The 17844-nt window shown below is 47.2% G+C and overlaps 1 protein-coding gene across 5 annotated transcripts in view; it reads left to right on the top strand.

Moving 5' to 3' along the window:
- Positions 1-11309, top strand: part of SYK (spleen associated tyrosine kinase) — a 96860-nt gene extending 85551 nt beyond the window's left edge. For 3 of the 5 annotated variants that reach the window (XM_054501450.2, XM_054501452.2, XM_054501451.2), the window contains exons 12-14: positions 248-388; positions 1033-1145; positions 8053-11305. In XM_054501450.2, coding sequence (XP_054357425.1) covers positions 248-388; positions 1033-1145; positions 8053-8125 — 327 coding nt within the window. In that variant the 3' untranslated portion in view covers positions 8126-11305. Of the gene's footprint in view, positions 1-247; positions 389-1032; positions 1146-8052 lie in introns of all 5 variants that reach the window. The other 2 variants (XM_054501454.2, XM_054501453.2) reach the window with 2 other exon arrangements.
- Positions 11310-17844: the final 6535 nt, after the last annotated feature.

Raw genomic sequence — 17844 nt, 5'->3', positions numbered from 1 at the left:
AAGCAATTCTCCTGCCTCAGCCTCCCAAGTAGCTGGAATTACAGGCACCCGCCACCACACCTGGCTAATTTTTGTATTTTTAGTAGAGATGGGGTTTCCCCATGTTGGCCAGGCTGGTCTCGAGCTCCCGATCTCAAGTGATCTGCTCTCCTCAGCCTCCCAAAGTGCTGGGATTACAGGCATGAACCACTGTGCCCAGCCCACAATTTTATTCTTAATGGAATTTCTCCCTCTGCTTTGCTTTTAGGCCCAGACCCATGGAAAGTGGCCTGTCAAGTGGTACGCTCCAGAATGCATCAACTACTACAAGTTCTCCAGCAAAAGCGATGTCTGGAGCTTTGGAGTGTTGATGTGGGAAGCATTCTCCTATGGGCAGAAGCCGTATCGAGTGAGTCACTCCTGCTTCATTTTCTCACTGTGGGGCCGTTAGAACAGATAAGCACCAGATTGTCTTTACAAGAACCTGAAAATCCTAAAATCTGAGCACCTCTCTGAGTCTCTCATTATCTTTTACCAGTAAGCAGTTAATGTGCCCTCAGTCTATTCCAAACTGAGAACGAAATATTTGATGCTCACTGAAGGGTGTGTTTTTCCCATTGTGTGTCAACACATGTAAATATACACAAAATATAACCCAGATCGTTACTCATTAGAGTTGAAATAGAAATAATGACTATTTACAGTATCTTAATTACATTTTTTAGATCTTTTAATTAAAACATATATACCAAAAAGGGCACAACTCTTAGCATACAGTACAGTGGTTTTCCACAAATGAAACATACCCGTGAAATCAACCCCCAGATGAGGAACAGAAGCCCAGAAGCCTGTTTCCTCTGCACACACAGCCTTCCCCAGGGGTGACCCATCTGACTCCAACATCACAGATTAAGTGCTCCTGTTTTTATATTTCATATAATTGAAATCATATGACATGTACTCCTCCATGTCTTGGAGTGGCTGTTTTGTTTTGTTTGACTAACACCTTTAAAAAATAAAAATAAAAGCTTATGCATATCTTGCATTTTGTAGGGGATGAAAGGAAGTGAAGTCACTGCTATGTTAGAGAAAGGAGAGCGGATGGGGTGCCCTGCAGGGTGTCCAAGAGAGATGTACGATCTCATGAATCTGTGCTGGACATATGAGTGAGTACCTGACACTGACTGTGATGTATTCAGATGCTCTGGAAACAGGTGAAATGGCTGGGCGTCTAAAAAAAGGATAAAGTTCACCTTTTCATGAATCAGGAATGTGCCCCCTTTCTAAACAAACAATGGTGGAGGCTGGTCTTGCTTTAGAGACCTTGCTTTCTGGCCCATGCACTTACATGTAATAGAGCCTAAAGAGCAAGTTTAGATGGGGACTGTAACCCAAGTGTCCAAATTTAAATGTCGATAATGGTAGAGAGATGGGGCAAGGGCAGTCAAAGTAAAAAAGTGTTTGTAAGAGTTTGGGGCTGGATGCCATTTTTGGCATAGAGGATGGCAGAAGCACTCAGTAGGGGATGGTATACTTTCCTGACTCCCTGATTACCATGAGCAGTGAGGGGTGACCTCGGACTCTGGCCAGCTCACAGATACATTGGCTAAGGTTGCACTTCCCTAGAATTACCTCGTCCTTGAAGTGGTGGCCTCAGTCCACCCTGACTGCCGTCATACGTCTCGCTTAGTGGATCCCATGTGCTGTTATACTTTTAAAGTACACCTGGCATTATTCTCAGGTGATGTTCAGGGCAGCTCAGCAAGGAAGGAAAATGCATTGCCACTGAAAATTAGGAGTACAGTTTTGCCAGGCTCAGCAGCCTGCTTGTGCATGCGTAGCACAGTAACCCCAAACCGCCGTCTCCAGCTCCCTGGTACTGAACTGTGCACACAGAGCCCTTGCAGCTTAGAATCGATGTGGTTTGTGATCAGGAGGACATCACAAATCCTGGCCATGGATTTGATGCTTTCTGGAATCAGGTTTGCCTTCAGATACAGCTGACATTGCCAGAGCCTCTGAAAGATGAGGGCTATTCCAAATGCTGCAGATGCCACCTGGGATTCCGAGACCTCCCCTCCCCACCCTGGGAGTATCACTCTACCACAATTGTGAGTGACAGGGAAATTATCTCATTCTCTATCTAGAAACCACCCAGGGGGCAGCTACAAAGGCAGCAGGCAAACTGTGGGTATATGCTTCCCTGCCCCTGCTGCTGCCGTGGCTCAGGAGAGGAGCCTGGCCTGGGCCCCGGGGCATCTTCTCCAACCCCAAGTGTTAGTGCTACAGGTAGAGCTAAGTGTCAGCAAGAGGGAAGTGTTATTCATGGATTTAGGAGGATGTTTATTCCTAAGTCTTGGCTTAATTCTCCCAGTGCCCAAACTAGAATCATCAGAACAATTGGCAGGTAGGCACTGGCAGCACTGGACCCTGGGGAGGGCAGCCTTTGGGCACGTGGCAGCCTATGACCCTTTACTGCAAGTGTTCTTTGGTCCAGCCTGCAGCTCCCTTTGCAAGACTTCCCTTCTCGTAGAAGGGTGAGGAGGGTTGAGTTTAAATCATTGTGATACAAATGCAAAAACTTCGAATTAAAAATGAACTCGCAGTGGGGGAATTTTTGCATGTAACGTTGATGCTGATCTATGTACTTCTGTCGATTCTTCTTTGTGGTGTGTGTTTAACAGTGAGGAGTGAAGAGTGGGTGGGAAGAGGGCAGGGTGCTGCAGCCAGGGGCACCACCTCCCACTTGGCTCCCAGGTGGGTGCAGTGAGGCTGCTGAATACCGTTTGGGCTCATGGTGCATTCTTGTGACTCAAGGAATCAGGATGGGGGCTGCTGGGCCGACCTCTGTCCTCCATGGATGCACGTAACAGTGGGCACTGTTATTTCCAGAGTGGTCCACCAGGGGCTGACCGGGGAGGGAAAGCAGTCTACGTGATATTCACTGGATGTCCACCAGAATTACAGCAAAGTAGAACAGTAGAACAGTCTCTTTAAGAGAGTATTCCTTCTAAATGTATTTTCCTGCCTGGAGATTTAAGATGGAACCTGACTGAGGTTCACAGGCAGCCAATGTCTTTCCCTTTGGTTCCCACCCCAGTCCCCTCTGCAGGGGTGCATTTCAGTGAGTTCTGCAGGCTTGGAGGAGTCAGCTCCAGGGCACAAACCCCAGTCAAAAGGAAATCATGACAATGGCCCATGCCCCATATTAGAAATCACAGCTCTTTATCAGACTTTGATTTATTTCCCAACAAAGCTATATTTCTGAAGGTTACAGTGTTTCTAGTAGTGACCTCAAACAGGGTTGGGGGAGGTGGGGAGATGTTCTGAAACTTTTGAAGCAGCTGTGTTTGTCTGGGGTAATACCTGAGTTCGTTGCCTCACGCCAAGGAAATCAAAGATGCAGACACACAAGAAGTGAGTTTAAGAGCAGAGGTTTAATAGGCAAGAGAAAAGAGAAAAGCTCTCTTTCAAGCAGAGAGATAAGGGCTCCCAAGTGGTTCTTCAGGCTCCGTGTCGAAATGCACAGGGTTTTATAGACGAGCTTGAGTCTGATTTACATAGGGCCCAAAGATTGGTTGGACCAGGTGGGTCATTTACATAACATGAAAAGAAACTGGCTGCCCCACCCTAATCTTTTATTATGCAGATGAGGTCTCTACTTGGCCATCGTCGCCATGTTGCCTGCTTTTTTTTTTTTTTTTTTTTTTGAGATGGAGTCTCGCTCTGTCGCCCAAGCCAGAGTGCAGTGGCACGATCTGGGCTTACTGCAAGCTCTACCTCCCGGGTTCACGCCATTCTCCTGCTTCAGCCTCCTGAGTAGCTGGGACTACAGGCGCTCAACACCACGCCCAGCTAATTTTTTTGTATTTTTTAGTGGAGACGGGGTTTCACCGTGTTAGTCAGGATGGTCTCGATCTCTTGACCTCATGATCCGCCCGCCTCGGCCTTGTTGCCTGCTTTTTTACTGCACACATGGCAACAAGGAAAGTGGAAGAGGGAACCTCCATGTTGAATATCCCTGGCTCCAGGTATCCCTTTTCTATTGACACAGCTGCCGGCATTTACTTATGTGAGCTTTTAGCTTGCTTAGCTATGCTTGCAGCTTGATTTTTCAGGCTGCTTTTTGTTAGAAAAGACATGATTTAGGAGCTGCTTTTTATTGCAAGGAAATCTTACAGAGGACTCTGTTACCCTCACTATCTGCCTAAATAATTTCTTTCTAGCTCTGTATCACTTTGTCTAAACATAAGAAATTCAATGAGGTGCAGTTGAATGAAAAAAAAAGGAAAAGATTCCTTGGAGCAGGGCCACAAGGAGAACTCAGAAGCGCCAAGGGCTGGTCCTGGTAACCCGGGCAATTGCTCGAGGCCCTCTGGAAGATGCAGGGGGTCCCTCACTGCAGGCCTTGTCATCAGTTCCAGGGTGTGGTCCTGGAGGGAATTCAAAGGGACTTCCCAGCCTCAATGACAAAGCCCTGAGAAGGCAGACAGCATCCCTCACCCTTGTAAGACAGCCAGAGATTACCTCCAACCCCTTTTTAGTCTTAATGAACTCTTCAGCTGGACCTAGAAACCAAATTGATACAAGGCCAGATTAACAAAAGAAAAGCTTACCAATTTTACTAGTTTTACATGTTTATGGGGATCCTCACAAGAGAGTGAAGTCTAAAGAAGTGGCCAAAACAAGATGCTTTTATACTCTTTAGACAAAGAAACATACATTTAAGAAGAAATGACAGGACAAATAAAATCTGGCTAGAAGGAGTAAATTTTCTAGAGAAGGCACTAGGAGATATGAGGAGGGTGTAAAACCAGTGGAAGATAAGGGATACTGTGTTAAATACGTATATTCAGGCCCATTGCATCTCCAATGCCCAGTCTCTGATGATAAGGGGCATTTTCTCATCCTACTACAGGAAGGGTCTCCTTCCCAGAGGAATCTATGGCTTGCTGCAGGCATGAAGAGACAGTATAGTTCGTCCTTTCCGAAACTGCAATGTATCCAATATTTTCAACTCAAAATAATCAATATCCCAATCTGGCATATTTTGGGATGGCCCATGCTTCACTCCTTCCCCCTCTCACTTTCCAAAGAGGAAACACAACATCAGAGTCCTGCCCCGTGCAGGTCACTCAAGGAGGCAGCGTGAAAGCCAGGAAGGAAACACTGGCCCTAAGAAAAGCAGGAATCAGTCAGGAAGGCTTCCACTGTAGTGTTTTCCAGAGCCAAGTCATGCTTGGGGTGATTAAAGACACCAGTGGGGAAAGCCCTTGCAAATAGAGAGAAGTTGGTGCTCTTGATCCTGAAAAACAGTCTCCTAATAGTCCCAGCCCTCCAGTGGGGGCCTCTGCCAAATGGAGAAATTTCCTGGGCTCTCAAAGTTCTCTGAGGGTCAGGGAGGCTCTAGATGCGGCTCAAATTCCTGTTTAAAGATCAACAAGCCCAAGATAAAACATGAATTCCCAGGACCTTGGTGAGATCTCCCCTGGCTCCCTGCACAGCCTCAGCTCCAAGGCTTTCCTCTGAGCGGCACATCCTCTGAGAGCCCTGGGTCATTCACAGGGTCGGTGGCCACTGCCGGAGCTCCTGCTGTGCAGGCTGCCACCCCAGGTGCAAGCCTCACAGAAGCCTCAGACCCTGTCCTTATCAGACCTTATAGTTGGGGCTGGGGCAGACAGGCAATAAACAATAAGCTAAAAATAAGTGTGTCCTATGATGTGTCTTAGGAAAGGGATGACTCCAGTGGGAATTCTAAGCAAGGAGGGCACAGGGATCTGGAGGATATCACATGTATATATGGGGTTTTTTAAGCCCTCTGATGTCAAAGTAATTTCTCACAGTTGCCTGCAGCACAGAAGCATATTGGTGCTTCTAGAATGTGGTGGATTCAATGAAGGGACTACGGGTGGTCCTAGTATATTCTCTGTTTTGTTTTGTTTTGCTTTGTTTTTTCATTTTTTCCTCAGTAGTAAACAGCCACTCTCTCCAAGGTGATATATAGAGACAGACAGAGAGAGCGGGAGGGAGGTAGATGAAGGGAGAGAAGGAGGGAGGGAGGGAAAGAAGTAGTCTCATTAGCACAAACCCAGGTATGGTTGAAGGGGGTTTATTATGAGTAACAAAAGATGCTGCTTTCAGCCCAACAATCAGGAAATTCCAAGGGTTTTAGGAGCTCTGTGCCAGGAACCCAGGATAAAGACCATATGTCTCTTTATATAAAATCACACACTAGAAACTTTAAAAGAGAACAGAAAATTATGGGGAGGGAAGCCTCACACTTCCATTAGGGGCTCCAGATAGGCCACCTTTAGGGATTGCAGCTGAGACCTGCAGGCTAAGAAGCAAGGTTGAGTGTAGGGATGAGGGGAGAGGAGGAGGGTCACTGGGTACAAGGGGCAGAGCAGAATCTGCACTCTGGCCCGAAAGCAGAGTGGCAGGCCAGGGCAGGCCAGGAAGCTGGGCACGCAAGGGCACTGCATCACCCTCATGCTGCTGAAGCACAGCTGTGTCCCAGCTTCCTGGAGGCAGCATCTCCCATGGATGTACAGGAGAGATTTCCTAGGAGACCTGACCAGGTGTTTTTCCTGAGGACGAGTCTGTATTCCTGTTTCCCTGCATTTGTTTGCTCCTTGGCTGCTGGGCAGATGAACCCCCAGAGCAAGATCCAAAAGTGCTCTTTGTACCATTTGGATCCCCACAGTTGGAGCAGAGCCCCCTGTTTTGCAAAGATGCTAAAGTGTGTTCTCTTTGACTGTGAAAGTTTAGGAGCAAGACAGAGGCTGTCCCTCTGGGTGGACACATGCTCCTGTACCAGAGGCTTGGCCACCATATCCCCTCCCGGAACACACTTGGTGGCCAGAGACAAGGCCCCTCTCAGTGACACCCTGGGAGGCCCATGTCCCCAGACATGACCACAGATGGCTGACCACACTGATCAATTCGAGCCGTTTTATCATTTTGCTCACTATTGAAAGCTATAAGTGAAACCATGTATTTTGATGCCATTTGACAAAGCTACCCATTTTGATTTGTAGAAGCCACTCTGCTCTTATAATGATGAGTGAGTCTTGGTCCTGATGCACGTTCTATGGCTGTTCTCTTGTGTCGACATTGAACCATATGAAATTGCCATTGACCTAGGTCAAAATGGCTGAATGTGGACTGTTTTCTACAATTTAACCTCACATTCTGTTTCACTTTTTCACTTATTGTATTTCAACTTCACCCACTTGCAATATATCCAGAAATCTTGCAAAATAAGAAAAATAACTTCTAAATGAGGATCGATTATCAGGGTTTTAGTACTTGCTTCCAACTGATCTGTACAGGATGTCTGTGTAAGACAAAACAGAAGTGTCTGTAAATGTTTTTTTAGAGACTGCGAATTGTTAATGCTTTTGCCCATAGTTTACTGACATTAGTGCCTCCCTGGCCAGCAGTGGTAGTAAGGACTGGCTATATTAAGGTGGATCATAGACAAGCCCTGGGTCTTTGCTTCTGCCATGACATGTTTTGAGTTTTCCTAAGAACCCATATCAACAGCCCATTTTCAGAAAATCCAGAGCCATCAATTAGAGCGTGGAAAGGGAGAATTAAAGTTAGGTTCGTATTTCTTCTCTTAACAAGATTATGAGTCAGATGTTGACTATATCTGCAGAACATTTGCCAAGTATTTTCAGACAACTGTTTTGCTGAAATCACAGAGAGACAGCCTCTTTGTGTTGCCTGTGGCACAGAGGCATATTGTGTGCCGCATATCTGAACCTGGGGCTAAAACACTCCCAGTTCTAATGCAAAAAGTCTCCTACTTTAAGGTGGACATGAATCACCTGGAGGTCTTGTTAAAGTGCAGATACGGGTTATTTAGGTCTACAGTAGGCTGACGCTATTTTTGACAGCCTTCTGGTCACCCTGGGGCGGGGGGCACAGGGACCACACTGTGAGTTGCAGGCCCTAGAGTTAACCACCAGGGAGCAGCACCACTGGTACTCAGCCTGCAGAGGCCCCGCTTGTGATCAGCATTTTTTCACAAGCACAATGACAAACAAAAATGCATCTCTTCCATTCCAGTGTGGAAAACAGGCCCGGATTCGCAGCAGTGGAACTGCGGCTGCGCAATTACTACTATGACGTGGTGAACTAACCGCTCCCACACCTGTTGGTGGCTGCCTTTGATCACAGGAGCAATCACAGGAAAATGTATCCAGAGGAATTGATTGTCAGCCACCTCCCTCTGCAAGTCGGGAGAGCCAGCCCTTGGATGGAACATGCCCGTGACTTGTCACCCAAAGCCTGTCCCAAGACTCACCCTCCACAAAGCAAAGGCAGTCCTGGGAGAAAAGACAGATGGCAGGATCCAAGGGGCTAGTTGGATTTGTTTGTTTTCTTGTCTGTGTGATTTTCATACAGGTTATTTTTACAATCTGTTTCCAAATCCCTTTCATGTCTTTCCCCTTCTCTGGGTCCTGGGGTGCATTTGTTACTCATCGGGCCCAGGGACATTGCAGAGTGGCCTAGAGCACTCTCACCCCAAGCGGCCTTTTCCAAATGCCCAAGGATGCCTTAGCATGTGACTCCTGAAGGGAAGGCAAAGGCAGAGGAATTTGGCTGCTTCTACGGCCATGAGACTGATCCGTGGCCACTGAAAAGCTTTCCTGACAATAAAAATGTTTTGAGGCTTTAAAAAGAAAATCAAGTTTGACCATTGCAGTTTCTAAGCATGTAACCAGTTAAGGAAAGAAAAAAAAAAAAAAAAAGCCTGGACACTGCTTTTGCTGTCTCTGTTATGAGATGGAAGATTTACATGTTTGTGATAAAAGGGGACCATCTGAATGAATTGGCTTGGCTTACTTTCCCCCTGAAATCCTCTCTCCTGCAGACTGTCTTGAAGACCTGGTAACTGGTAAATAAAGCCCTGCATGGAGGCAGCACAGCAGGGGCAAGAGGCCCATCCCCCAGCATCTCACTGAGGACAGCTTCGGGCTGCCTTCCCCTGAACGTGGCCCACACCTTCCTCTCCTCCACAGAGAGGGTGCCGCCAGAATCCCCTGTCGCTTTCTGTGTCTGCAATGGGGGGCAGCACAGGGATCAAAGCCATCTAAAGAGTTTCCAAAGAAAGTATTAATTCAGAACAAGCCAAAGACCCTGAGCCTCACCACAAATAGGCCTTTTGGAGTGTGAATTTGAGTTGAAGATACAAGACCGGAGAATGATTTTCTGGTCTTAACTAATCCTTGTCTTCATGTTTGATCTTAAAGAAGTCATCACCCATTGATTTCAGTTTTGCTGTACCTCTTGAAAGTTAAAGAGACATCTCAGCACTTTAGGAGGCCGAGTCGGGTGGATCACTGGAGGTAAGGAGTTTGAGACCAGCCTGGCCAATATGGTAAAACCCCATCTCTACTAAAAATACAAAAATTAGCCGGGCATGGTGGCATGCGTCTATAGTCCCAGCTACTCGGGAGGCTGAGGCAGGAGAATTGCTTGAACCCAGGAAACGGAGGTTGCAGTGAGCCAAGATCGCGCCACTGCACTCCAACCTGGGCATCACAGCGAGACTCTGTCAAAAAAGACAAAACAAAACAAACAAAAAAACAACTTAAAGAGATAATTTAGCCATCATTCTTATGCCAGCAGATATAAATAAACTTGGACCCATCCGGTCTTCAGCTAAACCTGAGACATTTTAAAGTGCATGGACAGCCATGGACAGCAGGCCCTCCTCTAACAGGGGATGCAAGGCATGGAGAAAGACAATCAGTACCCACTCTCAGCCACAGAAGACAGGAGTCACTCATATAACTTGTGTTTAGAAGTTTTTGGAAGCCACGCACACTTTCTGAAATCACACTATCTGGTGGTTTAATCATATTTTTAAAGACAGAATCCCTGAGTGCTGAGCAGATTCTCAAAACACATTTAGAATCCCTGAAATTAGAAAGATCAATGACAAAATATCTGTCAGCCAGGCCACAAACAGGTGTAGAATTATGAAAGGAGTGGTTGGATTTGCCAAGTTTGGTAAAGTGGTGACTGCATCTGAGAAAGAGGCTGTGAGGCTGAACTCTTGGTGGCTTCCTTCTGTAACTTCCAGAGGGAGTCTTCAACACAGGCCCCATGCTCGTAGGAATACTGTAGCACCTATGTAGGAAGTGTGTGGAGTTTTCTGTCTTCTTTCTGTGTGATTTTTGGCCTTTTTATCAGCACTTCTCCCCTCCCAGGAGCCTGGGGATGCCAAACATCCAGAATGTGATGGGACAAGATGGGGGCAGGAGCCTCACCTCCCTGCAGAGGTCTGGCCAGGTCTCCTTGTCCCTGGACAATCTCCTGAGCCTCTCTGCTTGGTGGAGCAGGCACCTGTGTGCAGAATTCCCACTATGGCCAGCACGAGGAAGTCTTTTCTAGTGAAAATGTGTCCTGTGGTCAGGAATAATTATCCTTTCCCCTGCAGCCACCAAGGAGGGCAAATAGAGAAAGGTAACTTAATTGAAGGATTGGTCATGTGAAAAGGGCTACATTTGGGAAGCTGGGAAAGGCCTCCAGGCTTCTAGAGCAGCTAGCTTGGGCTGGATTCTCACACCCAGGCTGCCCCTTGGATTGTTCTACCCAAGCTTTTCCCTGGGGTCTGGGCTCACTCCATAAGGTAAGGTGCCTTTTACCTTATGGTCCTTCTTTAGCAGGGAACAAAGGAGTATCATGGACAGGCTGCCCTAGTGGCATCACATTGGCTAGTGAGGCCGTGAATATCTTGTCCCCCAGCAGGGCCGAGTGTTTCTATCACAGAAAACAGTGTGTTCAGTGGTGCAAATCGTTGCATGCATGTTTTCATCTGAGCGTGTCCTTCTCCCATACTCCCTATCAGCCAGCCCTGCCTGTACTTGCTGGATGGTGATTGCACTTGGACATCAGTCCAATGACTGCAAGTCGGCCTGGATTTTCACTTGCAGAGGCAACAGCTGCATTGTCAGTTCTCCCAGCCCTGCAGAGAGCTCCCTCCACTGGTTAGCAGTGTGTCGTGTTTTCCATTCATTTCAGAAGAGCTACATTGTGCCACTGGACATTTTTAAAAATTGTGATTTTTAATAAAAATTTAAAATTTGCTTTGTGATGATTTTCATGGAAGTTATTAGGATATGGTAAGTCACACTGTCAAATAGTGTCAAGCAGCATTGTCAAAGGGGTAGCTAAATGTTTTCTAAAACATCAAGTCCCTGCCATGTCCCAAAAAAGTGAATGTGTTGGCCGGGTACAGTGGCTCACGCCTGTAATCCCAACACTTTGGGAGCCCAAGCCAGGAGGATCTCTTGATCCCAGAGTTTGAGACCAGCCTGGACAACATAGTAAGACTTTAGCTCTGCAGAAATCAAAACTTTAGCCGGGTGTGGTGGTATGCACCTGTAGTCCCAGCTACTTGGGAGGCTGGGGCAGGAAGATTGCTTGAGCCTGGGAGGTCGAGGCTGAAATGAGCTGTGATGGCACCACTGCATTCCAGGCTGGGTGACAGAGCAAGATCCTGTCTCAAAAAAAAAAAAAGTGGATGTGCACAGGTCACTCAAAGTTGTCTGTGAGATTCCACCACACAGAAGGGAGAGACCCATCAGGGAGGGCCCTGTCCTGCCCTACCTCTATCTTTTATTCATGAGCAGAGCATCTACCCAGCCAGGGCCTGACAGCCCATGGCCTGCCTAATAAAAGACAGACTGAGGAGACCCAGAAATCCCCCATCAGGCCAAAGCAGGGTTGTGGGTTTTGAGCTATCCCTTTCTCTATGAAGACAGCCTAAAGGGAACTGCAGTAGGCAAAGAAAGGATTCCAGAGCCCCAATTTCTGCCTGTTCTAAGGAGGTTACACACATGCACAGACATACACACATACACATCCACATGCACACATGCATTCACACATGCACAGAAGGCATGCACACGTGTACATATGCACACATGCATATATGTCAACGCATACATGTATATGCACACATGTACATACACATGTGCATGGGCACAAATGCATGCATATACATGTACACATGCATCCACACACATAAGCACATGCACAAATGTACACAGACATTCACACATGTGCACACATGTGCATACATGTACACACACCTGTACCCACATGCACACATATACATACACATATGCAGAGACGGGCACACAAATACACAGAACATGCATGCACCACACAGTACACATATACACATACCAAACACATACCACATACACCTTCACACACCACACACATACATACACTGCACATACACATACTATGCCATACACACACACCACGCAAGCACACACACACAAAACGCACACACCACCGCACATACTGAACCTTACTCCAAATAACCACTTAAAAATCCATGTGAGGCAGTGGTCCTGCAGTGGACACACCCTCGTGTCTGTATCCATCTTCATTATCACCCTCTCTGGGGTCAAGCACTATGGGACTCTCCTCACAATCTTCCATCCTAGCCTCCCCTGGGTCCCCCTCTGCTCTTGCCAAGCCAAATTAGGTTTGGAGGAAACAATGAAGTTGGCTGGGCCAAGGCTCCCTGGGTCAGCTGGGAGATGGGAAGGACATAGACTGCCCAGTAGCCCAGTGGACTGCGGGGGGCTGCTCCAAATACAGTGGGGTGGTGAAGCTCCCTGAAGTCAGAAAAGAACACAGCACACAACAGACCACTGGGATCCAGCACTGACCTTAGGCATGTCCTATAAATTGAACCCCCGAGCACCACAATTTCAGCTGAGGGTGCCTACGCTGACACATGTAAGTGCCAGCACAGTGGCCTTATTCTAAAAATGTCAGCAGATGCCATGGTCTGTGCTGTTCATGCCAGTGGCCAACTGCTGGGAGGAATGCTGCAGGCAGCAGACGGCGCGGGCCCTAGGACGGCTCCAGAAATAAGCACTGGCCTTTGGCTTCAACCCCAGGGAGGGGAAAACTCTTGTGATAATGTATCACTGCACTGCAGTGTGAGATGGCTTTACCACTAGCCTGAGCTGCAGCAGAGAAGCGGTTTAAGACCCCCGGGCTTGTCCTTCGGAGATGAGGAGGGGACTTTAGAACTGGTTGATAAATATGTTCTCATTTCAGGGAAGAAGGGAGCACTTTGAAAAAGGCAGATTTTGGTTTTTGAATTATGTTTTAGTTTGTGATAAACAATGCAGTGTCTCTTTTCCTCTCTTGGTTGCTCGCTGGTGGTCTCAGGGTGGAAATTCATCCCTGCTTCTGGGCAAGCAACCCTACTGAATTATTACCTCCTCTCTGGTGTTAGGCTGCAACAGGGAACAACACCTCTGTGCTGCGGGACCTCCCACCCCCTCCTGCTCCATGCTCTGTCTCCTGTGGCCTGACATTTCCAAAGAGAATCCCAAAAAAAGGCATTTCACAAAGTGTCTTCCGGGATATGAGTCTAGAAGGTGGAGACACGCTGTACAGCACACAGTTTCCCTGATTGACTAACTTAGAAAACATGGCCAAGTACATTCACAGCACTCATTAACCTACTAATAGCTCCAAAAAGCACTGCAACCAAGATCTTTTCACGGAGCTTTTCTAGCTCAACATTTTCCTGACTTCTTTGGCCACAACCACTAGGTGCTCAATACCTATTAGCATGATAGAGTACTGTTCCCTGCAACACTAACTGGGAAATGTGCTTAAGGAGCATTAGGGAGGCATCTCTAAAGGGCAATGGTCATTTGGTCCCCTGAAATCACACCAAGGAAGCAGGTATCTGTGTTCTTATTAACTGGAAAGCCAGCCCTGTCCTGTCAGTTCTCAAAGGTTAGTTTACACACCATATGTTCTTTCACTCTCTCTCTCTCAGATACACACACACACACACACACACACTCTCTCTCTCTCTCTCTCTCTCTCTCTGTCTGTCTCTCTCTCTCTCTCCAGGACACATAGATTCAATCTTTCCTCCAAAGAAAAAGAAGAAATGATGACAACATTTTGGTATAGAAAGGTGTGGGCGGCAAGACACCCAGGTGCCGAGGCAAGAGACTGAAGGCACAAGCTGTTCCAGTATAATAAAGAAAATAATAAGAATAAGAACAGTTATACTAGAAATAGAATATAGACATGATTATATATGAATATTATTAATCATTAGTTTGTAGAATTACTCTTTGTTCTGTTATTATAATAATCCCTATTCTAGAATTATAACCTAAGAATAACCAGGTCATATGGAGTTAGGAGCTGAAGGGACACAATGAGAAGTGACCAGAAGGCAAGAGTGTGAGCCCTCTGTCACGCCCAGATAAGGGCAACTAGAGGGCTCCTTGGTCTAGTGGTAACACCAGTGCCTGGGAAGGCACCTGTTACTTGAGCGGGAAAGGGAATCTCCCTTTCCCTGGGGGAATTAGAGAACACTCTGCTCCACCATCTCTTGTGGGAGTCCTGATATTAGCCAGGCCCACACACAGCCATTCAGAGGCTTGAACGTCTCCCAGTGATGCTGTGCTTCAGCGGTCACGCTCCTGGTCCACTTTCATGTTCCGCTCTGTACACCTGGCTCCTCCTTCTAGATAGCAGTAGCAGAATTAGTGAAAGTATTAAAGTCTTTGATCTTTCTGATAAGTGCTTAGAAGAAATGATGATGTATGATGTATGCTGTCCTCTCTCTCTCTCTGCCTCGGCTGCCATAAAGGGAAAGGCCCCCTGTATGGTGGACACGTGACTCGTGTGACCTTATCAATCATTGGAGATGACTCACACTCCTTGCCCTGCCCCCTTGCCTTGTATACAATAAATAGCAGCGTGGCCAAGCATTCAGGGCTACTACCGGTCTCCGCATCTTGGTGGTAGTTGTCCCCCGGGCCCAGCTGTTTTTTCTTCTATCTCTTTGTCTTGTGTCTTTATTTCCACAATCTCTTGTCTCTGCACATGAAGAGAAAACCCGCAAGCCCTGTAGGGCTTGACACTACATCTGACGCCCAACGAGGATTTCTCTTTCATTGTGTGAAGGCGCACTTCGAGCGTGGAACACAGTGGAGAGCATCAATGACAGATTCCTGAGAATTGCAGTCAATAAGGTTGGTAGTAAGCTTGGGCACTCAGAGTATCCCGGGACACCATGGGACAGGCCAGTACTAAGTACTCGGCTTATTTAAACTTTATAAAAACTCTCCTTAAAGAAGGAGGTGTAAAAGTCTCTACTGATAAGTTAATTGCAGTGTTTGAGGTCATAGATCTCCTCTGCCCTTGGTTTCCTACTGAGGGAACTTTAGAACTCAAAGATTGGGATGAGATTGGCTGACAATTCAAAATTGCTCATAAAGGGGGACATATTCCTCCCACCATTTGGTCAATCTGGGCTTTGGTTCACTCTGTTCTAGATTCCTTGCAGACTCAGGAGAACAACATGGAAACTGACCCCTCTTTCCTGTCCTCTGAGGAGGTTGAGGAAGTCCTCAGTTCTCTTTCCCCTGAGGATACTGCACAGATTGAGGCCGTCATTTTACAGACGGACCTCCATTCTGACATTCCTTTGACCCTGCCACCTACACCAGAGCCTACTGCGCCCCCATTATCACTTTATGATGAACTTTTACATGATTTAAATGATCTCATTTCCCCAAACCAGCGAAATCCAACTGAAATACATTCTCAACAGCTGTTGTGACTGGACCCTCCTGTCTTTCCTCAGACCTGCTGTAGGGCCCCCGACCTTCCATCTGCGCAGCCCAAAAATGAGGCTATGCAGCCTGCAAAAGAGGCTCTAAACTACCTTTCTATGCAGCCCGGTAATGAGGCTCTCAATTCTGTCCTTGTTCAGCCCTGCTGTAGGGCCCTCAAATTTCTGCCTGTTCAGCCCTGTAATGAGGCTCTGAACTCTGTCCCTGTTCAGCCCTGCTGCAGGGCCCTCAACTTTCCATCTATTCGGCCTGGCAATGAGGCCCTCAAACCTGTCCCTCTGCAGCCTGGTTATCCATCTCTCACTTTTGTTTCTCCTTCAGCAAATCAGGCTCCCTTGAAGCCTCAGGGTCCCTTGAAGCCTCAGGGTCCCTTGAAGCCTGTCCCGCAGTTACCGCAGCAGCCTGGACCTCAGGCCTCTGAAAGACCTGCCCAGCAGGTAATCTCACCTCAACCTGGCTTACAGGTTCTCAATTCTTCCTTCATTCAAAATCCTAACTTCTTTTCTCCTTCTGGTCTGGTCACTACTGCCGCTCATAAGCAACAAGTTACATACATCCCTCAAGATGATACTCCTCTTATGAGAGCCATCGCTCAGGCCAGAGAATATGGGGCTCTTGAGGCCTGGCAATTTCCTGTAATTTTACAACCTCCTATACCTGCCGTCTCTGCAGCACAAAATCAGCCACAGCCAACTGACCCTGCTCAGCAGGCGGCTGATCCCGTGGCTCCTCAAGATCTACAGCCTGAGAATCAGGCTCCTCAGGCAAATAATCAGCCCCCACAACTGCCTGCTGCTGTGGCACAGCCAGTTCCAGGTATACGTCCAACCAGCAGTCCAACCAGATCCTATTCATCCAGGCCAGGTTCAGCTATGCCCTGCTACTTGGGAAAGTTTTTCTTTTACATTCCTCAAAGATTTCAAAGCATCAGTGAAGCAGTACGGCACCAAATCCCCTTTTGTTCGTTCCACATTAAAGGCCCTAGCAGAAGGTAAACGTTTGGCGCCCTGTGACTGGAAAATTCTAGCAAAGTCAGTCTTATTTAAATCCCAATATTTACAATTCGGGACTTGGTGAGTTAATGCTGTCCAGGAACGCATTCGTCTTAATCAGGGCTCTAATCCTCCTGTTAATGTTAGGGCTGGCCAGTTACTGGGAATGGGACAATGGGCTGGAATTCGAAACCAAGCTATACTAAATGATGAGGTTATTGAACAATTACGAAAATGTTGCCTAGATGCTTGGAATAAGATTCAGAATGATGGTAAAGTGTGTCCATCTTTTACAGCTGTTACACAGGGATAACAGGAACCCTATCCAGACTTTATTGCCCGTCTTCAAGATGCGACAGAGAAAACCATCCCTGATAGCCATGGCCAACGACTTGTTGTAGAACTTATGGCTTATGAACAAACAAATGCAGACTGCCAGGTGGCTATTCGCTCCATTAAAGGCAAAATTCCACCAGGAGGTGATGTACTCTTCTCCTACATTAAAGCCTGTGAAGGCGTGGGGGGAACTCTACATACAATAATGGTCATGGCACAAGCCATCGCCACTATTAGAATGCCTGGACGATTCTCTGGCAAATGCTTTCAATGCGGCCAATCAGGGCATTGTAGAAAAAATTGTCCTCGGCTTTCAGGCTGCCGTTCTTTTCAATGCCAACAACAAAACCCTATACAGCAACAAATCTTGCACTCCAGTCTGTGCCCACGATGCCGTAAGGGAAATCATTGGGCTGTTCAGTGCCACTCAAAATTTGACATTGATGGTAACCCTTTAAAGCCATTCGACAACCAGGGAAATGGAAAGAGGGGCCAGCCCCAGGCCCCTCCAAATAATGGGGCATTCCTCAACTCACAGCCTTTGGTGGCCAGCCAGATGAGCACTTTCCCAGCCCAATCCATTCAACCTGCCCCCCAGTTCCCACTTCAGCCATTTGTACCACAGGATCTAACGACTCAGCCCCAACACAAATTTCAGTACAATGCTTGTCCCCTGCCACCACAGGCTCAGCCACTGTAGATCTCTGCTGCACTCGAGATATTTCTCTCTTACCCGGAGAGCCACGTATTGCTGTTTCCACAGGTGTGTTTGGCTGTCTGCCACCTGGCACTGTCGGCTTGCTTCTTGGTTGCTCAAGCCTAAATTTAAAAGGTGTTCAAGTACATACTGGTGTAATCGACTCTGATTATTCAGGTGAAAT

Source organism: Pongo pygmaeus, chromosome 13, assembly GCF_028885625.2.
Source record: "Pongo pygmaeus isolate AG05252 chromosome 13, NHGRI_mPonPyg2-v2.0_pri, whole genome shotgun sequence".
NCBI lineage: Eukaryota > Metazoa > Chordata > Mammalia > Primates > Hominidae > Pongo > Pongo pygmaeus.
This window is presented reverse-complemented; position numbering and strand designations above follow the sequence as displayed.